A 23,388-nucleotide genomic window follows, 5' to 3' on the forward strand; every position below is an offset into this window, starting at 1 on the left:
GGTTCTTTGCCAGCAAATATTGCTGTCCCTTTAGATAGGAAAGAGAAGTGAGGTTGAAGTGTTGTATCACGTGTCGAACACGTGACCAGGTCAGCGGATGTCAAGCACGTATGGGGAGGCAGGGTGAGGGGAAAGATTGTCACTCTGCTGTGTGTGAAGTGGGAGCCAGCCCGGAGGTGAGTCCTGTCCCATAGTGGGAGACAAGCCTCCGGCCAGGTGCTGTAGACCCCAGACAAGAGCTCAGGCCCTGGCGTGGGGAGCCCTCCCCTCAGCGCCCGGGTGCCCACTGGTGTTCCAGGTACGTCCAGCGTGGCCTCCAAGTACGAAGAGCTGGAGTGCCTGTACGCGGCGGTCGGGAAGGTCATCTACGAAGGGCTCACCAACTACGAGAAGGCTGCCAACGCCAACCCCTCGCAGCTCTTCGGTGAGTGGGTGTCCGCTGTGGTCCCCGAGTGGCCTCTGGGAGAGGCTCAGGGAGCTGGGAGCTGCTGCGCTGTTGGAGGATCTGTGTGGTGTTGGTGCCCACAAGGCCGCCGTCCCTTGGGGTCTCCACTCCACCCAGGGCTTCCAGTTTGGTTGTGGGGCCATTGCCTGTCGTCCGTAGCTCCTGCTGATCCAGTGTTCCACGTCACACAGAGGAGCTGCGACTGCTCTGTTTGGAACAGGCCTATGAGCAGTGCAGGGTGCTGGGCAAGTGGGGGGGGGGGTGCCCCTGTAAATGGCAGGTGCCCTCTGTTCGTGATGTGGTCCATGGACTCAGAAATGGGACTTGAGGTGCAGGTCAGGGTCGAGACAATGGAAAATGTTCTCTTTACCCTGCCTGTTCATGTTCTGGTTTTGGCATTGCTGATTTTTATTGGTCTCCTGGAATTTTCAAAAAGCTTCTTATTTGGAAGGCATAGGGAGAGAGAAGGATCTTTTATTCGCTCCTCAAATGCCTACACCAGGGGCTTGGCCAGGCTGAAGGCAGGGTCCTGAAACTCCACCTGAGTCTCCCATGTGGGTGGCAGGGACCCAACTACTTGAGCCATCTCCTGCCGCCTCCTAGGATTCACATCAGCAGGAAGCTGACTCAGAAGCAGAGTTGGGAATCTAAGCTGCACATTCCGACGTGAGATGCAGATGTCCCCGCTGGTGGCCTAACCTGCTGGCCACACACCTGCCCTCTATCGCCATGTTTTAGAACATTGGTCACGTTCAGATAGGCTAGATTAGGAAAAGTGTTTTCCCCTTGCCCCCTCTCCCCTACAAGTATGTCTTCAGAGCAAAAGCCTCGCATAGGGTGGTTCACTGTAGTCTGAAAATGAATCCCAAACTGAAGGTGAGGTGAGGCTGCTGTGTGCACTGCACCTGCCAGTTGGCTGTGTGCATGGCAGCCTTGGCCTTGGCAGCATCAGGAGGGGAGCAGTGCTTCACGGTGCCCTGTGGGAGAGTTGGTGTTGGCACTGGGTCGACCTGTGCAGGGTCACAGCACGTCCTGGCACGGCAGGTGGTCCCCCGATGCCCAGTGGATGGTGCCCACCACACAGTTAATGCCTTTTCCATCGTAACTAAGCGCTGTCGCCATGACTTCTCTACTTTGAAGTGGGACCACAAAACTAGCATGCGCGTCTTGTTCTTGTCTCAGTTAGGTGAGTGGAAGGTTCCTTTTTAGCGAGAGGCCTCAGCATAGGGTATTTTTTCTATGAAGTGGAGAGATTCACTTCTCTCTTTATTTTAAGGTTTATTTATTTGAAAAAGTTACAGAGGGAGAGAGAGAGACAGATCTTCTGGCCACTGTTCACTCCCTAAATGGCCACAAAGGCCAGGGCCGGGCCAGACTGGGACCAGTGACCTGGAACTCCCATCCACGTGGGTACAGGGGCCGGGCCCCTGCTGCTCTGCCAGGTACATTAGCAGGGAACTGGATTGGAAGTGGAGCAGGCGGGACCTGAGCCAATGCCCATGTGGGATGCCAACACCACAGGAGGCAGCTTAACCAACGCTTGTCCTGAGAACGTTCTTGTTTAAAGAAGCGTTGTGCAGCTTCTTGTTGGTGTATCCCAGTGGCCAGCATTGCCCCTCAGTTCCTTGGGGCCATAGTTAAGTTAAGCAGAGGGGACTTGGACACAACACTGTGACACCGTGACAGTCGCCTCAGGACTGAGAAGGCTGCCAGCTGACCGCAGGGTGTCGCTGTGATGAGTGTGGGTGCACTAGGTGGGGGGGGTCCCCTCCAGCTGGAACAGCATGAGACTTCATCACGCTCCCAGGATGCCTTGCATTTTAATGTATTAATTGCTTATTTCTGAAATGGGCCCTGTCGTGTTCCCAGAACTCAGCTAACTAAAGCCTTACAAAGGGAAAACAGCTAAGAGGGGCCGCTGAGTCGTATTTGAAACTGCACGTTTCTGTCAGTGCCTGTTGCTGGCTTTCTGTGAGACAAGCGGCCTTTCCTCGCCGCAGGGACGCTCATGATCCTCAAGTCTGCCTGCAGCAACAACCCGAGCTACATAGACAGGCTGATCTCGGTGTTCATGCGCTCCCTGCAGAAGATGGTGCGCGAGCACCTGAGTCCCCAGGCGGCGGGGAGCACAGACGCAGCCTCAGGTGAGCCGCGGGGCGGGGCTCTGGGGGAGCTGTCCCACCTGTGTCCTCCGCTGTCCTGGGCTCTTCCGTGAAGAAATGCCAGAGTGGTTGGACTTCCACGGAAGTCACCACGGAGTGAGCACTCTGCAGTGTCTGCCATAGCGCAGGCTCTGGTTCTCATGGATACGGCACGGGTTCCGGACCCGAGCCCAGGGCTGCAGGAATCCAGGTGGTAGGTGGGTGGGGCTGGCTGGAGGCTGCGGGTGGCATGGCTGCTGTCCACGGCGCAGAACCCAAGTGTCCAGCGTGCGACCCAGCATGGGCATGGAGAGGCTGGGGTGGCCTGAGCTGGCCCCATCGGCTCTGTCGCCCCTTCTTCTTCGGGAGGCGCCTGGAGGGCTGCCCTGGCGAAGTGCGGTAGTAGGAACGCGATGGCCCCCTCCAGACCCCGCAGCTCTGGGTGCTTGGGCAGAGGCCAGCGTGCCTGTGTGGACACCCTGGGGGCCTGCTTTCTTGTCGGGCACGGCAGGGACGAGCGAGCTGGTGATGCTGAGCCTGGAGCTGGTGAAGACGCGCCTGGCCGTGATGAGCATGGAGATGCGCAAGAGCTTCATCCAGGCCATCCTCACGTCCCTCATCGAGAAGTCGCCCGACGCCAAGATCCTGCGCGCCGTGGTGAAGATCGTGGAAGAGTGGGTGAAGAGCAGCTCCCCGACGGCCGCCAACCAGGTGAGGGGCCGCGCGCGCGCGGGCTCGGCCTCCTGCTCTGCTCAGGCTTCTGGGGAGCAAGCGCCTGCTGTACCCGCATTCCTGACGCCTTCTCTGAAGGTGGCCTTTTCCTAGGGGGCCTGGCAGGTTCTCCGTAGAAACTCGGGGTCAGCTGCCCCCTGCTGGGCTTTACTGGAGTTAAAACGCCAAGTGAACCGTCCTCGTTAGCCCTTGACCGTGGTGAAGATAAGCCAGAACATCCTAGTGACAAGAAGGCACTCTTGGTTAACTTAGCAGGATGCTTGCACACCTCTGATAGACCTTTATGGTTTAACTGCCTTCTTCCAAAGGGACCTGTAGGCCCTGGAGGAATCCTACCAGCATGTCTTAGTTTTAAGCATCCGATGGTGACCAAAACTATCTTTGATATTTTTTTTTTCTGTTTAGTGATGAACTGTCTTACTGTACTTGATACAATTGTAGGAGTTTTAAAAAGTAGTAGCACAAGTGTCTTTGTTGAAACAGAAGTGACCTTTTCTTCTAAAACACGAATTCCATGCAGACACCCACGCTGCGGGAGAAGTCCATCTTGCTTGTGAAAATGATGACCTACATAGAAAAGCGCTTCCCGGAAGACCTTGAGTTAAACGCCCAGTTTTTAGACCTTGTTAACTATGTCTACAGGTAAGTACCGCCCTTCCCCAGGTGTTTTGTGTGTATCGCTCCATGTCCTGTTCTCTGACCAGCCAGTGCAGCGTGGCTTTTATCCTGGACTTCTGCCTTTAGGAAGTGTTCCTCTGCATACTGAGCGGTAGCTAACACTGATGGCTGTAACTGCCGACTGTGCCGCGCTGTGTCATTAGCCTTCTGCAGTGCCGCCTGTGCCTGCAGATCGGCACCATACCTTGGCCTCCCTCGTGCCACCCATCTCCTGTGGTTTGCTGGTGGCTTGGGGAGCCTGCCAACGTGCCCCACACTGACCTCTGGCTGTGACTCGGGTTTCAGGGACGAGACGCTGTCGGGCAGCGAGCTCACCGCCAAGCTCGAGCCTGCTTTCCTGTCTGGGCTGCGGTGTGCCCAGCCGCTCATCCGGGCCAAGTTTTTCGAGGTTTTTGACAACTCCATGAAACGCCGGGTCTACGAGCGCCTGCTGTACGTGACCTGCTCCCAGAACTGGGAGGCCATGGGGAACCACTTCTGGATCAAGCAGTGCATCGAGGTAGGGTGGACCCGGCTCTGCCTCTGTGGCTGGGGCAGCCAGGGGTGTTTGGAGTGGGCCCCGGGGTCTCGCACTTGTCAAGGTGGATGTTGAATCGCCAGGAAGAGAGGGACTGGTCAGGTTGTGGGCTGAGTTAGACACAGTATCGGACAGCTGAGTTGCATTTCTTAGTTTCCAGGCAAACTTCATATGTCCTCAAATACTGAAATGTTTGAGTTCAAGTGCACTGGAGACCCCCGCTGTGTGCTGTGGCCACCAGCTGTCCCCATTCTTGCACCAGGGCGAGCACAGCCTGACGGGCAGTCTGGATTCCTTGGCTTGTGGAGCTGGGTGCCATGGCACGGGCATGCGTGAAATGCTCCCTGCCGTGATGTGGCGCGCAAGGGGGCTGCCATCTCAGTGGGGGCAGGTCAGGTGCTCCTGCCCGCCAGCCCCTGGACTCAGTCCCCTTCATTCTTCAGCTTGCTCATCAGCATAATATGCCACGCAGCTTAGGTTTCCATAACTGTTGTCGACTTACCTGAGTGAAGCCAGGGAGCCACGATACTTGTTTTTGGAAGATACATTTATTTGAAAGGCAGAACTAGAGAGAGAGAGAAGGATCTTCCATCTACTAGTTTACTCTAAATGGCTGCAGCAGCCAGGACTGGGCCAGGCCAGAGCTAGGAACTCTATCCGGGGCTCCCACATGGGTGGCGGGGGCCCAAGCACTCGGGTCATCTTCCACTGCTGTCCGATTTTGTACCCTTGGTCTTCGGTGTTCTCAGATGGGCCACACTCTGGACTCTCAGGCTAGCATGGGTGCCCGTCTTTGGTCTGTTGTGCACCTGTTCCTTGGCCACATCATCACAGTGAGAGCATGCCTGGTCTTGTGCTTCCCTCTAGCTTCAGCTCTGAGAGGCAGAGGTGCAGGTGTGGGGAGCTGAGCCCTGACCCTCCAGGGCCTCAGCCCCTGGTGCCCCAGGATTGCGCAAGTGGCTGGTCGAGTCTAGTGCTAGCTTGTGAAGCCCTTGGGATGAAGAATGGCCGCGCAGTGGCGGGTGTGGGTGGGGAGTGGCCTGGCCACTGATCGCAGTCATGTCACGTCACACACAACTTGAGTCACTCTGAAGAGCGTGCCTTGTACCCTGAGGAGGGGGCAGCACGAGAGGCCAGCTGTGTGGAAGAAGACTAGCTGAGGGCTGGAGAGACAGTGGGAGAGTGTGGGCTGTGATGTGGGCCGTGAGCGAAGAGAGGGAGGGTGGTGGCTTCTGAGGGGACAGGAGAGGAAGCTGTCTGGGGTGGGGTCTTGGGAGATGTGAGCTACGCGTGCACGCACTAAGTCAGGAGAGCCTGAGCCAAGGGCCATTGGAAGGGAAGGAAGTCCAGACTGCTTCCAGCCTCAGGGAGAGCTGCAGTTGTGAGCAGTGGGCTCCAGCAGCACCCGTGTGTGTGTGCACCTGTTAGGGTGACAGTTTAAGTTGTTAAGTTAGGCTTGTCTTCTGTGCCTACCTCTGCAGCTCCTCCTGGCCGTGTGTGAGAAGAGCACACCCATTGGTACCAGCTGCCAGGGGGCCATGCTTCCGGCCATCACCAACGTCATCAACCTGGCCGACAGCCACGACCGAGCCGCCTTCGCCATGGTCACACACGTCAAGCAGGAACCTCGGGAGCGAGAGAACAGCGAGTCCAAAGAGGAGGTCAGGGCCGTGTCCTGAGGCACATGTGGTGTCAGCCTTGGGTTTCTTAGGACGCGAGTGGGGTGTTGGAACCTGCCTCTGCCTGAGGGCCCGAGTGTGCGGCCAAGGCCCGTGATACCGCACCCTGAGCCGGGGCTGCTTGGCCCAGACGTGTCGCCCTTTTGTGGTTGTCCTCTCCGGGTGGGAAAAGGCCCATGCCACATCAGAGAGCTCTGTGGTGCCCCTGAAGGAAGTGCAGCTCTCCCTGTCCACCTGAAGCCCGCTGGTCCTGGGTGCGCAGCCTGCAGCCCGGGGCTCCTGCGAGAACCAAGGCTGGAACCTGCGTCCCGACAGCCTTGGTCCTCTGTGAAGGAGGGCCTGGCGCTACTGCAGGCACAGCCTGGTTCTGCTGGGGTCTGTGCAGCGCGGGGGCTTAACCACAGTCATCCAGGTGGAAGGCGGGGTTCCTGCACCCTCTGCTCTGGGAGGGCAGTTTGGGAGCCCTCCCATGTGCGGGACGTGTGCTCATTTCACTGACATCTGAATTCTCTTCCCTGTAGTCAGCACTCGGGCACTTGATGGCTGGCTCTTTGTTCCACCTGTGTGGGTTACGTTGCCAACCTGGAGGAGGCTCTTCTGCACTTGTTTTTTTTTTTTTAAGATTTAGTTATTTACTTGAAAGTCAGGGTTACACAGAGAGAAGGAGAGGCAGAGAAGTCTTCCATCCACTGGTTCACTCCCCAGATGGTCGCAGCAGCCGGAGCTGCACTGATCCAAAGCCAGGAGAGCTTCCTCCAGGTCTCCACGCGGGTGCAGGGACCCAAGGACTCGGGCCATCTTGTACTGCTTTCTCAGGCCATGGCAGAGAGCTGGATCAGAAATCAGCGCCCAAATGGGATTTTGGCACTGCAGGTGGCAGTTTTACCCACTATGCCACAGTGCCAGCCCCAGTCACTTGGTTTTTTTAAAGATTTATTTATTTATTTGAAAGGCAGAGCTACAGAGAGGCAGAGAGAGAGAGAGAGAGAGGCCTTCCATCCATTGGTTCAAATGGCCACAACGGCCAGAGCTAGGCTGATGCAAAGCCAGGAGCTTTTTCGAGGTCTCTCACATGGGTGCTGGGCCCCAAGGAGTTGAGCCATCTTCCACTGTTTTTTCAGGCCGTCGCAGAGAGCTGGATCGGAAGTGGAGCAGCTAGGACTTGAACCGGCGCCCATATGGGATGCTGGCACTGCAGGTGGCAGCTATACCTACTGTGCCACAATGCTGCCTCAATCACATTTTTTGAAGAGAGATAGGTCTAGTCTAGCTAATTTGGCTTTTGCTTATTTTGGAATTCAAGATTATTTAAATGTTTACAGATTTCCAGGAAACTTGTAGAAATCTCGCTTGTCAGAAACGTAGTGAGGAGCCTGTAGAAGTTGTGTTGACCTTTTGGCTTTGCTGGTTTGCTTTGTCTTTCAGGATGTGGAGATAGATATTGAGCTGGCTCCCGGAGATCAGACCAGCACGCCCAGAACCAAGGAGCTGTCCGAGAAGGACATCGGGAACCAGCTGCATATGCTGACCAACAGACACGACAAGTTCCTTGATACCCTCCGGGAAGTGAAGGTGCGTGTATGTCGTGTCCGGAAGAGGGTTGGCGGCCTGAAGGTCCATGTGTGTGTCCGGAAGAGGGTTGGCAGCCTGAAGGTCCGTGTGTGTGTCTGGAAGAGGGTTGGCGGCCTGAAGGTCCGTGTGTGTCCGGAAGAGGGTTGGCAGCCTGAAGGTCCGTGTGTGTCCGGAAGAGGGCTGGCGGCCTGAAGGTCCGTGTGTGTCCGGAAGAGGGCTGGCGGCCTGAAGCAGATGACTCCACAGCCGTGTAAAGCGGCCCTGTGTCGGCTAGCACTTGAGCTCTCCTGTCTCAGCCCTCGAACCCTGCGATGGAGTGTGGGATGGGTTTGAGGAAGCAATGGCAGTGTCTCATGGGAGAGAATAGGAAAAACGGGTTCCTTTCCTATTACTGTCCTTGGAGGGAATGGTAAAATGCCTGACCACACACACATCACGAGACCGAATGTTGGATGGTTGTCAAGTACAGTGAAAGGAGACCATGAGACTGGGAGGATGTGGCCAGTCAGGTTTGCTCTTTAGTGGTGGCGACCTCCCAGCGCCTCGGTGTCTTGGATCTACCCAGGTACAAACTCGCTGCTTGCACAGACTGGTTCACCACAGAGCTCATTGCTGCTGCTTAGAGACCGAGACTCCTTTCAGGCTTCGGTCCCCAGTCGTTTTCACAGTGCTACAGAGCAGCAGGGCTGATTCTGTTCACGCCAAGGCTAGGGGAGAACAGTTAGGAATGTCCACCTATCACGGACAATTTTTACACCAAGAATTTTTGGTGACCTCTCCTGAATTTCTGCGTTTAGTTAGTCTGTGAACTTTATCTATCTGTGAGTGACACCATGGTCATCTTGCGTGAGCATAAAAACACTTGCTCCTGTGTGGGACAGAATAGGAGGTGGGGCATCTGTGCATGTGCAAGACAACTTGATAGGTCCCCAAACCCCAAGGCCTTTCTGGGCTGATGGTCACTAGGGTAAGTCACCATGTAGCCCCTTTTGTGGTCCACTCATTGTGGGAGTTCTATCAGGAGAGTAAGGTTTATTTGTGTTTTTTTGTTTGTTTGTTTGTTTTTAAGATTTATTTGTGTATTTGAGAGGCAGAGAGAGCCGTATCTTCAGTCTGCTAGCTCACTCCCCAAATGGCTGCAATAGCCAGAGCTGAGCTAGGCCGAATCCAGGAGCCAGGAGCTCGTTCTGGTCTCCCGAGTGGGTACAGGAGCCCAAGTACTTGGTCCATCCCCCACTGCTTTCCCAGGCACATTAACAGGGAGCTGGATGGGAAGTAGAGCAGCTGGGACTTGCACCGGCACCCATAAGGAACACCGGCCCTGCAGGCGGCAGCCTTACCTGCCACGCCACAGTGCCAGCCCCGGGAGGGTAAGCTTCAGTAGGCCAGTGCTGAAGCTGTTGCAATTGGACCTTCTCCTTTAAGATCTTTTTCTTGGCTGACTTGGTCACAGCTGTGCCCTCCACGTTGTTCCTTCCAGGGCCTGGCCTGTGCTGTGGATTGTGGCCCAGGGAGGCCCCATCTGGCTGCACAGGAATCTTGCCCACTGCATCCTGTGTTGTCTCGTGACCTGCTTCTCCGGCCCTGTCCTGTCGCCTTTGATAGGTTCGCTCAGGCTTAGGGCTGTGCATCCTTCCTTGAAAATCTAGAGCTACGCCCCCAGACATGCAAACTTGTCCTCCGCACAGGTGAGGACGCCATGGCCGTCGGAGCCAGGTGTGCTACCCATCCCCTGACAGCGCAGAGGCAGACCCGTGCCCACGAGCGTGTGGCTCTCTGTTTCCTCTTCCTCCTTCACATCACATCGTCTGTATTTTCTTACTCGGTCACTTCAGCACAGGTTCCCCGAGTGCCTGCTCTGGGTGCACAAGGCAGCGTTCTGGGCTCTGGAAATAATCTTGGTGAACAGAAGGCCGGCGCCGCGGCTCACTAGGCTAATCCTCCGCCTTGCGGCGCCGGCACACCGGGTTCTAGTCCCGGTCGGGGCACCGGATTCTGTCCCGGTTGCCCCTCTTCCAGGCCAGCCCTCTGCTGTGGCCAGGGAGTGCAGTGGAGGATGGCCCAGGTGCTTGGGCCCTGCACCCCATGGGAGACCAGGAAAAGCACCTGGCTCCTGGCTCCTGCCATCGGATCAGCGCGGTGCGCCGGCCGCAGCGCGCCGGCCGCGGCGGCCATTGGAGGGTGAACCAACGGCAAAGGAAGACCTTTCTCTCTGTCTCTCTCTCACTGTCCACTCTGCCTGTCAAAAAAAAAAAAAAAAAAAAAAGAATAATCTTGGTGAACAGAAGAGACAAAAGGAGCCAGGGGCCAGCCCCCCGCCCCAAGATTTATTTATTTATATTCGAAAGTCAAAGTTAGAGAGAGAGACAGAAATCATCTATCCGCTGCTTCACTCGCCAGGTGGCTGCAGCGGCATGGCTGGCACTGCTGAAGTTAGAAGCTTCCTCCAGGTCTCCCACGAGGGGGGCAAGGGCCCAAACACTTGGGCCATCTTCTGCTGCTTTTCCCAGGCCATTAGCGTGGAGCTGGATTGGAAGTGGAGCAGCTGGGACACAAACTCATATGGGATGCTGGTGTCACAGCGCCCTGCCACGGCGTAGGCCCCAGGAGGCGGTTCTCACGGGACTGGAATTCTAGTGAGGGGAAAGAAATCGTAAGTGGAAAGAAGGTACCAGCATTGCCACGTAGCGGGTGAAGTCCCCACCTGTGATGCCAGCATCCCACGTGGGCGCTGGTTTGTGTCCTGACTGCCCCACTTCCCATCCAGCTCCCTGCTAATGGCCTAGGAAAGCAGAGGAAGATAGCCCAAGTGTTTGGGCCCTCACCACGCAGATGGGAGATCCAGAGGAAGCTCCTGGATCCTGGCTTTGTCCTGGCTCAGCCCTGGCCCTTGCAGCCATCTGGGGAGGGAACCAGTAGGTGGGAGATCTCTGTCTTGCAAATCTTAGAAAAAGGGTGAAATGACATGAAGTGGGATGAGTGCTGTGGAGACAAGAAGCATGGATGAGGGCATTGGACAGGGTGGGGTAGAGGTTGCTGGGTTTTGTTTTATTGTTTTTATTTGAGAGGCAGCGTTACAGAAGGAGAGAAAGAGGGAGAGGTCTTCCATCCACTGGTTCACTCCCCAAATGGCCACAATGGCTGGAGCCAGGAGCATCCTCCAGGTCTCCCACATGGGTGCAAGGGCCCAAGCACTTGGGCCATCCTCCACTGCTTTCCCAGGAGACAGCAGAGAGCTGGCCTGGAAGAGGAGCAGCCAGAACATGGACCGGCGCCCATGTGGGATGCCAGCGCCGCGGGTGGAGGCTTAGCCTACCATGCCACAGCGCTGGCCCCAAGGTTGCTGTTTTGTCTTCTGTGTGTGAAGGAGAGTTACATAGCAGTTTTCATAAAGTGACATAAGATCATAAGGTGTCGCCTGTCTGCCCTGGCATTCTCACTACGGAGCCCCTCTGCCTTGGGAAGTGGCGGGCGAATGTTTCTCATTAGAGAGAGGCGGCCCCTCCCTCCGGGCATGGCCGCGGCCTCGTGGACTCTTCGTGAAGTCGTGGCTGCTGTGCCCGTGCCCAGGCTCCCCTGTGCTGAGACTGCTGCCCCCACGTGCTTCCTGTCTCTTGGAATGGCGTAAACTGTCTGTGCCTCCCTCTGACCGCCAGTGTGCCCTCAGCTCCTGGGCAGTGAGCCCAAGGCAGCAGCTACCTGCGGGCCGGTGAAGCACGGCCCTGCGGCAGGAGCCCGGCTCCCTTCATCACATCCCCTCGCACGCACAGCCTCGTGCCAGCCACGTGCCAGTGTCTCGTTGTCATGTGTGTGTGTCCTTGGCTTCTGCATTTTCCATCGAGATGTGGACACGAGAGTGATTCCATCTTGGGTTGGCATAGTCGTGATGCACATGTCCTTGACCCTGTGGTGCTGTGTTGGCCATCTGCTGCCTGATGCCTTGTGGGAAGCTGGGCCCTGGGACTAGGTCAGCTCCAGGAGGCCCAGAGGCCTGGCTGGTGCCGTGGACAGAGGGTAATGGCGTCTGCATTTGCTGAGCCCTGTCGTCAGGCTCCAACCCCAGCTGCCTGGGAGGCTCCATTCCAGTTTGTTGCGTTTGGTTCGGATCCTTTGCTGTCACTTTCCCAATCTCTCATCTGTGGCCGAGTGTAGAGACCAGACCTGGATGTATCCCGCTGGGTGCTTCAGCATTGTGCTCCTTGGCACTTGGCTTTCCCTCCCATGCCTGGTGTCCCTGCTTAACTTTGTGCCCGCAGGGGCCCTGCCTTGGTGGCATCCGTGTTCCTCTTACTGGCGGTTCCACAGTTGTCAGGGCTCTTGTGCCTCTTAGCCGATGGAGTCACTGATGCTGGGAAAAGCCCTCGAGGGTTAAGCATGGTGGGGTAGGCGCCTTGATGAGCCTGGGCACACTGGTGAGTGGTGCTGAGCACACCATGGGTTTGCGTTCCGACCTGGTGCTCACTCAGGACGTTGAAAGTGGAGGAGCCTCTCACCAAGTGTGGGGCCTGGCGTGGTGCCTCGCGGGTGGCGGCGATGCCCAGCGCCTGGCTGGCTAAGCTTGTCTTCCCTCTACTGCAGACTGGGGCGCTGCTGAGTGCCTTTGTCCAGCTGTGCCACATCTCCACGACGCTGGCCGAGAAGACCTGGGTCCAGCTGTTCCCCAGACTGTGGAAAATCCTCTCGGACAGACAGCAGCACGTGAGTGTTTTCCTAATCCTGTCTTGGGGAAGTGTAGTTCAGCTTTTGGTAAGGATTCTGGATTCTCGGTCTCGAGTTTCAGAGAGAAATCCTCTGACGCGGTCGAGGAGTGAATTACCAGAAGGACCCCGGAGGCAGCGAGAGGAGGAGGTGCCCGGCGGTTTGTGCGCTGAGACCTGAATCCCTGTGCTCTCTGGTTCCAGGCGCTGGCGGGCGAGATCAGCCCGTTCCTGTGCAGCGGCAGCCACCAGGTGCAGCGCGACTGTCAGCCCAGCGCGCTGAACTGCTTTGTGGAAGCCATGTCCCAGTGCGTGCCCCCGATCCCCATCCGGCCCTGCGTCCTGAAGTACCTGGGCAAGACGCACAACCTCTGGCTGCGGTCCACGCTCATGCTCGAGCACCAGGCCTTTGAGAAGGGCCTGAGCCTGCAGATGAAGCCCAAGCAGACCGCGGAGTTCTACGAGCAGGAGAGCATCACGCCGCCCCAGCAGGTGCGCGCTCACTGCACCTTCCGTGCCGGGCTCACGCGGCGGTGCCCTGGCTTTGCCGAACAGCGTCCTGCTGGGGCGCGGGCGCTCAGAACGGTGGCCTGTGTTTGCAGGAGATCCTGGACTCCCTCGCTGAGCTCTACTCCCTGCTCCAAGAGGAAGACATGTGGGCCGGCCTGTGGCAGAAGCGGTGCAAGTACTCGGAGACGGCGACGGCCATCGCCTACGAGCAGCACGGCTTCTTTGAGCAGGTAGCCACGGCGCACGGGACGGCGGGCTGTGCGCTCACTCGTAGCCCCCCATCCCGGTTCTCGAGTGTCCTGAGGTCAGAGGTCACATGTAGGCACAAAGCTGGAAGCATTTCAGTGCTGCACGTAGGAGAAGTGGCCCAGCCTGGAGCCTGGCCTAGCCCTGGTGTGGCAGGCATTCGGGGAGCAGGCCAGCAGGTGGGAGATCTCCGTGTCTGTCTGTGTCTGCCTTTCAAATGTGTACGGAGTTCCGCGTGGAAAGGCTCTTTGAGTACAGTCTCAGTTTAGGAGGAAGCTCCCTGCGGTGAGCATCTTTAAAACACAGTCCTAAATCCACTGTGTTGGCGTGGAGGTGCTATGGCCTGCAGCCACTGTTCCTGTAGGAATGGTAGGTGGATTGCATCCAGTCCTCTGTTTTAATCCTCAGAGCTGTCCGTTCCCTGTGGCGTGGGCCGCTGGTCCAGGATGTGGCTCCCAGCAGTGTGGGACACAGTGGCCCATGTGCCTCCTGCTCTGATCACTAACGCATGGAGTAGAGAATCCTGGGTCTAGGCAGCCTCTCATGGAAAGGTGCAGGTGTCATGTGACCTGAGCCTGAGCTCTCCCAGGTCTGTGACCTGGCTTGTCCCAAACAGTCGAGCCATGGCAGTAAGAAAAAGCCACGGTTTCTAAGCCCTGGCTTGAAGGCATCTGTGACTTTCCTAGGCACAAGAATCGTATGAGAAGGCGATGGACAAAGCCAAGAAGGAGCACGAGAGGAGTAACGCGTCCCCGGCCATCTTCCCCGAGTACCAGCTCTGGGAGGACCACTGGATCCGGTGAGCTGGCGTGGCGGGAGCCTGTCCTTGCCCACAGGGAGATTCTCTCCTAAGGGTGTTTCCGAAGGGGACGTCACTACTTTTTGGCTCCATAGAAAGGACAGGAATTGCTGTGGCAGCAGTTATAGTCCTGAGTGATCCTGCATGCGGTGGACACGCTGGGCCCTTGCTAAGGGCTGGGCCACCTGTGGTGTCCAGGGCAGGCGGTTCCCTGCGGTGGAACAGGCTTCAGAAACCCAAGGCGGCCACCCTTAGGCTGTTCTCTTCTGTAGAACGGAAACAAGCTGCTTAAGGCCTGTCCCCTTGGGCAGGCATCTGGCCTGCTGTTGATGCCAGTTAAGTTGCCCCTGCGCCCGCATCCCCTGTCCGTGGCCCTGGGGTTGTCTCCTCAGTGCCACCTCTGGTTCTGGCTTTCCAGCTGATGAAGACCCTGGGAGGAAGTATGGGTGGCCCAATAGGCACATTCCTGCCACCCATGTGGAGGCCTGGATGGTGTCCTGGCTCCCAGCTGCATCCCCCACTCGGCATTGCAGGCATTTGGGGAGGGAGCCAGTGGACAGGACTCCCTCCCTCTGAAATTAAATACATAAAATTCCGTCCCCCGCCTGGCTGCGCCTGCGGGCTGGTTGAGGACGGAGCTCTGCTTGTCCTGGCTTGCAGGTGCTCTAAGGAGTTGAACCAGTGGGAAGCCTTGACGGAGTACGGCCAGTCCAAGGGACACATCAACCCCTACCTGGTCCTGGAGTGCGCGTGGCGGGTGTCCAACTGGACTGCCATGAAGGAGGCGCTGGTGCAGGTGAGACCCTCCCCACCCCGCCGCCCCCCGGGGCTGCGATGTCCCACGGCTGCCTGCAGTCCCTTCGCCGGAGCACGTGTGTCTCCCGGGAGGGAGGTCCTCCTCCCTCAGAGCGGGGGCCCTTTTCACAGCTGGGCCTCGGCTCCGAGAGGTGGCTCGTGGGAAGAGTGGTTGTTCCCTGTGGCTATCGGGTGCTTTCCTGAGTCGGTGTCCGTTATGACTCGGTGTTAGGCCGTTGCTCGGTGCTGATGCTACATGCTGGGGTTGGGAGCCTGTAAGGCAGGGGAGGTCGGCAGGACAGTGGGGGGTTGTGTCAGTGGAAGTACTGTGAGAACCAGGGCGCAGGCCCGGGACCCCAGGGTGCTGTTGGCAGTCCACGGAAGCCTCTCGCGGGAAGCAGTCTGTGTGCGGCTGACCCGGCGAGAGCACCATGGTAGTGACGGGGTCACTGACTTGGTTCGGCTGCACTTTTCTTTTTTCGATTGTCCCCAGGAATCCAGGGTGTGGCGGGAGGACGGGGACTCAGTGCAGGTTCCTGGTCCCCTGTGTGATTCTGCCTGAGGCACCGAGGGTGTCGGGCCGTGCACTTCCGTCTCTGTACCTGCAGCCACACTGCACGTGCCGCCCTGGCGTGCTTTCATTCTCCCTGCCCCGGGCCCGTCTATCGTTCTCCCTGCTTTGGTGTCTGTCTCCCTCCCGTGGCGCCGGGTCCCGTCTGTGTGTGCACAGGAGTTCAATACTTTCAAAGACTGTGCTTCCCGGTGTAGGTTCTCCCAGGAGCAGCTTTGTCCCAGCATGCTGGCGGCGTCTCCTGCTCCTGCCACCTGTGTCCCAGCTCCTGTCCTTGTTCTGCCTGTCTGTCCTTGACCGTTCTGTGTGGTGCTCACATGGAGGGCAAGGGGAGGAAGTGCTGTCGCGCTGTCTCACCTTTGACTCGGGAAGGACTTCTCCTTTCTTACAGGGGAGGGTACATGAGTGCCTGAGCAGCAGCACCGCGCCGGGGTGGGGTGGGCACGCGCTTCCCAGCCTGAAACTCTAGCTTGTGCTGTGGCTGCCGTGTGGTCCTTGACGGCCCGTAGATTGAGGAGCACTGCGAGAAGTGTCGGACTGTTGCCCGGAGGGTGGGCCAGGGCCCAGGCCTTGACTTCGACGTCTGTGGCTTTTGTTGGGAGAATGGAAGTCGCCGTCACAGGGCTCTTTCAGTTGCTGCTTCTCCGTTTTTGATAAAACGCTCGGCTGAGTGAGTTAAGCTCACTGGAATCTTCTTCCTCCTTCTCTAAGTCTGGCTTGGCCAGGTGTGTGCGGTGTCACGCTGTCCCTCAGTCTGACTGGTGTTTCCTCTCGTTACGTCCCTAACTGCTGGAGGAGAGAGCTCACATGCCCCTAACTGCTGGAGGAGAGAGCTCACATGCCAGACGAGCGTCCCGGAGAACCACAGTCCCGCAGCCTCACGCCGTCCTGACTGGCAGGGGGAGGGCTCAGGGGCGACATGTTGGTGTGCTGCTTGTGATGTGTATGTTGGTCTGACTTTTTTCCCAGTGAGGGGAAAGTGATGCCTGGCTCTTAGTGTTCCTGGGCGGAGGGTGTGGTGATGGCCAGAACCTGGAGACGTTGGCTCGCCTGCAGCCCAGGAGACGAGCGATTGGCGTCCCCAGGGTCGCACTGGCACAGACAGCAGATGGGCATGTAAACTTGCCTCCCTGGGTTTCTCCACTGTGGTGGTGCTTCAGAAACGCAGGGTGTCAGAAGCACGCCCACCGGGTGTTGTGTAACCCCAGTCACTGGTGCTGCGTCAGTGTTCAGATGCAGCGGTCTGCTCGCTGCTCCCCAGGGACACCACGGGAGGCGCAGCTCTGGGTCCTGGCAGTGCGTCCTGTGGGGCTCCTCCCGCAGACATGCCTGCATCTGTCGCCACGGAGGTGGTGTCGCGGGCTTGAATTTGTTTTCATTTCTGTTTGCAAACGCTTGACAAGAGACTGATAGAACCGCTAGCCACGCTGCTGCCCTCAGAAGGGCTCTTGGTGGGGCCAGCACTGTGATGTCGCACTGGCGTCTCCTACAAGTGCCAGTCAGGTCCTGGCTGCTCCGCTTCCCTTCCAGCTCCCTGCTCATGGCTTGGGAACTCAGCGGAAGATGGCCCAGGTGCTTGGGCTCTGCACCCATATGGGAGTCCCAGATGGAGCTCCTGGCTCCTGGCTTTGGCTTGGCCCAGCCCCAACCATTGTGGCAGTTCGGGGAGTGAACCAGCAGATAAAAGATATCCCCCCACACACTCATAACTGCCTTTTAACTGGAGAACTCTTTATTTTCTTTAAAAAGGGGGGCTCTCAGGAGTAGAGCCTGTGGTGTGCAGCTGGCCCTGAGCCCCATGTGCACAGGTCGGCATCCGGGCCGCATTTCCTAGAGGGTAGCAAAGCCTGGCTTGCACGTGACCGCAGCAGAATCTGTGAATGCCCCTGTATTGGTGCCAGAACCACTTTGAGTGGTTGAGGATAGCGGTGTGAACTGGAGACGGTTGAGAATGATAGCGGTGTGACTGGAGACGGTTGAGAATTATTGCCTGGATAGCGGTGTGAACTGAGACGGTTGAGAATTATTGCCTGGGATAGCGGTGTGAACTGGAGACGGTTGAGAATTGTGCCAGTGCTCACCATTCTGGAGCTGTTTGCCCCACCCTGCCCCGGCACGCTGGCTGACTGCGGCGGAGGGTGCTGTTCAGCTGACCTGTCCGCAGAACTGATCGCTTTCCTGTTGGGGAACTCCCCAGCGGCCTGCCTGCCTTCCTAGAAAGCAAGAGGAGGAGAGGAAAAGCCGTAGTAGGACGCCTGAATGCGTGAATTCAGCAAGAAATCACGTTTAGAGCTTAGCTTCTGTTTATCACGTTGCATAATTGATGAAAAAAGTGGACTGTTTCCTCTTGGGCCTTCACAGAGAAGAACAGCCGCTACTTCCTATGTAATGTTCTTTGTCTTTCTCTCTCTCAGGTGGAAGTGAGTTGCCCGAAAGAGATGGCTGGAAAGTTAACATGTACCGAGGATACCTGGCCATCTGCCACCCCGAGGAGCAGCTCAGCTTCATAGAGCGCCTGGTGGAGATGGCCAGCAGCCTGGCCATCGCGAGTGGCGGCGGCTGCCCCACGTCGTGTCCCACGTGCACACACCCCTTCTGCAGGTGAGTGTGGCGCCCACCTCGGCGCAGCTCGGGCCCAGGTGAGACTGGCTGAGCCAGGCAGCGGAGAGGAACAGGTTCCCTCACCTTGCCTACACTCGGAAGCTCACCCTCTAGAAGAGGAAGGCGGAGACAGACACAGGAAGGGGCCTTGCTGCTCTTCTTGGCAGTTTCTGGGGGTGTAAATTTAAGCCACTGAACAGCAGCTGGTGTGGCTGGAATGAGTTGTCGGGAAGGTGGATGGCACCCAGGAGGAGCCAGGCCTGGGACCTTCCCCAGCAGCCCGAAGTGTCTTGGGGGCGGGACCTTCCTGGGCTGAATGGTGGCATCGCACGGGGTGGTGGGGGCGTGTTACACATGAGTGCCACGGAGAAAGCCCACAGCAGAGAGCAGGAGCTCAAGGTTAATCCAGCACGTTGATGGGTGGCATAGCCTAGTCGATTGTCTGTGCCCTGGTGCACCAGAAGTTCGTTGGATGGTGACTGGTTTTGTTTCGATGTTACTACTTCATTACTGTTCTGAAAGTGTGCCTTAAAGTAGCATTTGTTTTTATAAACATGTAACATTCTAATCCAGATTATTGAAATAGCAAGGTTTGATTTTCAGTCTGAAGTGGCAAGATGAGTTCTCTATTCTGTAGCTATTAGGAAAAGTTATTGATGCGTGAAAACAGAAGCGGGTGGTATGTCCAAGGGTCCTCGAACAGGTTGTTACCTGTGATCCTGCAGTTCCACTCGGAGAAATGGAAATAGGGACCGAAACCTGTACAGGAGTGTTGTGGCAGCGTCAGCCGTGACAGCCAAATGTGCAGCAGATGTGGTTCATCCACGCGGTCACACCGGATTCTGCTGTAAAAAGGCCTCAAGTGTGCATACCTGCTAATCATGGTGACCTTGAGAACCTGCTGAGTGACGGGCCTGTCCCGACAGCCACACTTAGGTGATTTCAGGCAAAGAACAGGGACAGAGAACAGTGTGGTCAGGGAGTCGAGCGTGGAGCGTGCTGGTGGACCTGGAGGTGCTTGGGGAAGTGATGTGAAATTTCTGTCATCAGTGCTGGTGGCCGCACAGCTCTGGAACACGCTAAAAACAAGCACGTTGTGTACTCCAAGGGCTGAGGGTAATTTTTTTCCTATATTTTATTTAAAAAACATTAGAGAGAAGAGGGAGGGACCTTCATCCTCTGGTTCCTCTCTCATGTTTGTACCAGCCAGGGTTGGGCCAGCCCGAAGCAGGAGCCTGGGACTCTGACCGGTCTCCCCTGTGGACGGCAGGGGCTCTCGTACTTGAACCCCCCAGGGTGCCCGCGAGCAGGAGGCTGGGTAGCCAGGACTCAGCCAGGCGCTCGGATGGGAGTCGTGGGCGTGCCGGATGGTGGCTTCACCTGCTGCTCCACAGCCTCTGCGGCATGCCGTTTTGGCGACGTCGCGGTGAAGCTGTTAGGAAACAAATATCCCTTCTGTTTGCAGTAAGCTTTTGGCAGGCAGTAGCGGAAGGGATAATATTAGACAAGATTTCAGAATCTAAATGCAATGAACCAAACTTGAAAGCTTAATTCTTCTAGGCAGTTTGAAAATCAAGTAAGATACATGTGGTTGGCATTGTGGCATAGCGGTGAAGCCACAATGGTGATGTCACGATGCCGTGGAGTGCTGGGCCCTGTCCCAGTTGATCCACTTCCAGTCCGGCTCCCTGCTAATGGCCTGGGAAAGGCAGGGAAGACCTGGGAGACCTGGGTGAAGGTCCTACCTCCTGGCCTCGGCCTGGTCCAGTGCTGGCTGTTGGGGCCATCTGGAGAGTGAACCAGTGGATGGAAGATCTTGCCCTGTCACTCCTCTGTCTCTTTAACTCTGACTTTCAAATAAATAAATAGATCTTAAAAAAAAAAAAAAAAAAGGCTGAGAAGATACAGAGTAGGGAAACTCTGCCTCAGAGCAGTGTGCAGCCTGGGAGAGAAGAGAAAGCAGGGGAGGCTGTGCTTCAGTGCTGGGCTGATGGGACAGGAAATAAAAATACAGACGGAACAGGGAGAAGCCCCCGTGGGCCGCAGGCAGCCAGGAAAGGGGCAGGTGGACTTGCGGGGTGCTGTGTGCCGGTGAGGAGCCAGCATCGGAGCTAAGGGGCCAGCGGCACATCTGGGCTTTAAGGGGAGTAAAGCGGACAGACTTGGGCGGGCTCGTCAGCCCGAAGAGCTGGCCAGAACCGTGTTTCTGGAGCTTGCTGGGTCTGGGGCTTGGACTGCACCTGGCTGGAGGCCAAAGGGGGGCGAGGCCGTCTGCTCTCACCCGTTGGCAGCCACAGAGCCACGCGAGGGGGCAGGAAGGAGGAAGAGCGGTCTGAGGCCCACCCACCCCTCAGCAAGGGTAGCGTCTGCGCCCCCTCTCGGGAGCCACGGCGGAGGTTGTAAGGTCGGGGTCCGGGTGGAGAGCGAAGGCGGCGGCGCACGCCCTGCAGCGTGGCTGGGGGCGTCTGTCAGTGAGGGCTCGCCCCGACAGTGGTCAGGTCGCCTCTCTGCCCCACCTCTCGCAACACTCACTGTGCGATCTCCGATGCCGGCCCCTAGGCAGCCCAGCAAATCATTGAACTCCAGGAAGCTGCTCAAATAAATGCCGGTCTCCAGCCAAGCAACCTGGGCAGGAACAACAGCCTGCACGACATGAAGACGGTGGTGAAGACCTGGCGGAACCGGCTGCCCATCGTGTCGGACGACTTGTCGCACTGGAGCAGCATCTTCATGTGGCGGCAGCACCATTACCAGGGTAAACCCACCTGGTCCGGCATGCACTCATCATGTAATTTCCCGACCCCGCGGGGCGGCCTTCGCGTCTGTTTCGTGTTCTCTTGCCCAATTCCCTCCTTGGGGGGTGGGTGTCGCTGGCGGCCATGGTTGTGGCGAGGGCAGGGAGTGGGAGGGAAACGCTTTTTGTCCTACCCGGGTGAGTTTCCCATTACAACCGTTGCTGCCAGGGACTGCCCGTGGCATCCGGGGTGTGGGCTCCTGCTGTTGAAAGCCCCGCTTCTGGGGACTGTCTGGCCTCTGCCGTGTCTTTCTGTCCTCCCTGCCCACCCCCTGAACCTGCCGGGTGTCCTCACATTGACAACCTTCGTGGTTTGCTCTGTGGTTAGCGTCTGACTTGCTCGTGGGATAAGAGGCGAGGGATGGTCAGGAAGGCTATGGCCGAGCCCCCGTCCTCAGGAGCCCTGAGCGTGTTTCACTTGTACTGAAGCCTCGTTGTGGCCGCTCTGGAAGGCATTTGACGGGACTGATGGTTCATTTCTCTGCCCTCCAGCTATCGTAACTGCGTATGAAAATAGCTCCCAGCACGATCCGAGTTCCAATAATGCCATGCTTGGGGTCCACGCGTCAGCTTCAGCGATCATCCAGTACGGGAAGATTGCCCGAAAGCAAGGGCTGGTCAACGTAGCTCTGGATATATTAAGTCGCATTCACACCATTCCAACCGTTCCTATCGTGGACTGCTTCCAGAAGATTCGACAGCAAGTGAAATGCTACCTGCAGCTGGCGGGCGTGATGGGCAAAAATGAGTGCATGCAGGTGGGTGTGCAGGACCCCGCCCCAGCCCGCACGGGGACACCCCTCGGCGAGCAGAGAGCCAGAGCTGGGGCATGCCATGCCAGCTTCGCACCCCCAGCCTCAGCATGAGCATGGCCTTGCCACGCCGGGAAGGCAGTCTTGGGAAGCCTCAAGTGTCCCTGGTGCACCTGTGGTCTCCCTCTGCCACACACTTAGTGATGGGCATAGGAAAGAAAGCAGCGGCCGAGCCGTGAGAGCATAAGGTAGATGTAGCCTGTGCGCAGAATGAAGCTGGCTGGGGCACGTTGGAGGACGTCGGGCCTCTGTCACACCTGTGTCTCGGGTTCAGTCACTCATCAGATGCGGTAGTCGAGTCTATTGTTGATTTGCGGTGGACGTATCAAGAACCCACAGGATTTGTTGTGTTGATAAGCACTTCTGTGAAGTTTTTGTTATCTCAACTGCAAAGATTTTTCCATACTCACTTCTTTCTTTCTTTTTTTTTTCCAAACAGGGCCTTGAAGTCATTGAATCTACAAACTTAAAATACTTCACGAAAGAGATGACAGCGGAGTTCTATGCCCTGAAGGGGATGTTTCTGGCTCAGATCAACAAGTATGTGTGTCCCATTGGCAGGGTTGGCAGAGAAAGGCCTGTCAGAGCACTGCAGTTCCTTATAACTGGAGCCCACGGGAGGCTCAAGCTAGGGGTCGGCGTGATTTGGGGCAGTTCTGAGGCGTGGGCCCTCTGCAGAGCTGTGACGTGTCACACAGAGCTGTGCAGGCGCACGTGGCTTGGTCCCAACGTGTGCAGTCCCCGTTTTCTCAGCTCAGCATCTCGGAACAATCGGTTCCTTCTGTGGAGGTGATCGTTGTTTTAGAACAGGGGTCAGTAGGCTGTGGCCCGTGGGCGCCGTCCAGCCAGCATCTGGCTCTGTCATTGGTCTCGGGTCAGGGACACCTGTGCTGTCCATGCGGCACAGCGTGCTGGCACGGGGATTGCAGAGGTCCTGTGATGTGCAAAGCCTGACCCGCCCACCAGCCCATCACAGGAAAAGGTTGCCCTGTCCTGTTGAGAGAATTGAACGTCATGTGGGATGTGGGGAGCAGTATGGCAACGCGGTGTTCTCGCAGGCGCGCCTGTTGCCACGCTCTGGTGCTGCAGCCCCGTTCATGTGTTCCCAGTACAGGGATCGTGTTTCCAGCTTGGGTTTAAGTAAGGAAGCGGTATTGTCAAGATGAAAGGGTTTTGCTTTTCTTGAGGTGTTGTAAAACATTCCCTTTGGAAGCGTCTCCTCTTGTTCTGGACACGCACTGGGCCTGCTTTCTTCTGGGTTTGCCTGCTCAGGGCATTGGTGCCTGGTGTCTGCGGGGCTCCTGCAGGCTGCATCGTGCACAGGACCTGCGCACTTCAGGGCCGGGTAACCTGCACCGTGCCTCCGTGTGTCCAGCACCTGATGCACGATGGGGCGTTTCCACGTTCCTCCTGCGAGGAGCGGTGCCGCCGTGAGCATTCCCAGCCTTGGCGTGGTGTGAGCTGCTGGCTCACGGGAGGTCCTCCTCTGTTGATGGGTTTGAGGGGCTGCTGGTCTTCCGCCGTGGCTGCACCGCTTGACCTTCCCACCGGCACTGGTTGAGCTCTCTGGTCTGCACGTCCTCACCAGCACCTACTTTCTTACGTTTTGAGTAGCGAGTACTGTAGTGAGCGTGCGGTTGCGTGTCCTCGTGGCTTCGGGTTGTGCTTGTGCGGCATCTTTGCATGTGCAGTCCGGAGTGCAAGTCTGCACTACCCAGTGTGCATGTATCGTCTCACACTCGTCCTCTAATGCACAGGGCTTTATTCTGATGATGCCCAGCTTATATAGGTTTTTGTTT

General features: G+C 57.2%; 1 protein-coding gene across 1 annotated transcript in view; it reads left to right on the plus strand.

Annotated features, from left to right (window-relative positions):
- The window catches only part of TRRAP (transformation/transcription domain associated protein), a 114,305-nt gene that overhangs the window by 68,619 nt on the left and 22,298 nt on the right, over window positions 1-23,388 (plus strand). The window contains 18 exon segments of the mRNA XM_070063775.1: window positions 299-424; window positions 2,446-2,589; window positions 3,098-3,297; window positions 3,839-3,960; window positions 4,282-4,495; window positions 5,995-6,174; window positions 7,618-7,764; window positions 12,343-12,462; window positions 12,666-12,953; window positions 13,064-13,201; window positions 13,904-14,016; window positions 14,677-14,812; window positions 17,797-17,821; window positions 17,824-17,922; window positions 17,925-17,983; window positions 20,543-20,738; window positions 21,270-21,535; window positions 22,029-22,129. Of these exon segments, the coding sequence (XP_069919876.1) occupies window positions 299-424; window positions 2,446-2,589; window positions 3,098-3,297; window positions 3,839-3,960; window positions 4,282-4,495; window positions 5,995-6,174; window positions 7,618-7,764; window positions 12,343-12,462; window positions 12,666-12,953; window positions 13,064-13,201; window positions 13,904-14,016; window positions 14,677-14,812; window positions 17,797-17,821; window positions 17,824-17,922; window positions 17,925-17,983; window positions 20,543-20,738; window positions 21,270-21,535; window positions 22,029-22,129 (2,674 nt within the window).

The sequence above is a fragment of the Oryctolagus cuniculus genome, chromosome 19 (assembly GCF_964237555.1).
Source record: "Oryctolagus cuniculus chromosome 19, mOryCun1.1, whole genome shotgun sequence".
Classification (NCBI taxonomy): Eukaryota; Metazoa; Chordata; class Mammalia; order Lagomorpha; family Leporidae; genus Oryctolagus; species Oryctolagus cuniculus.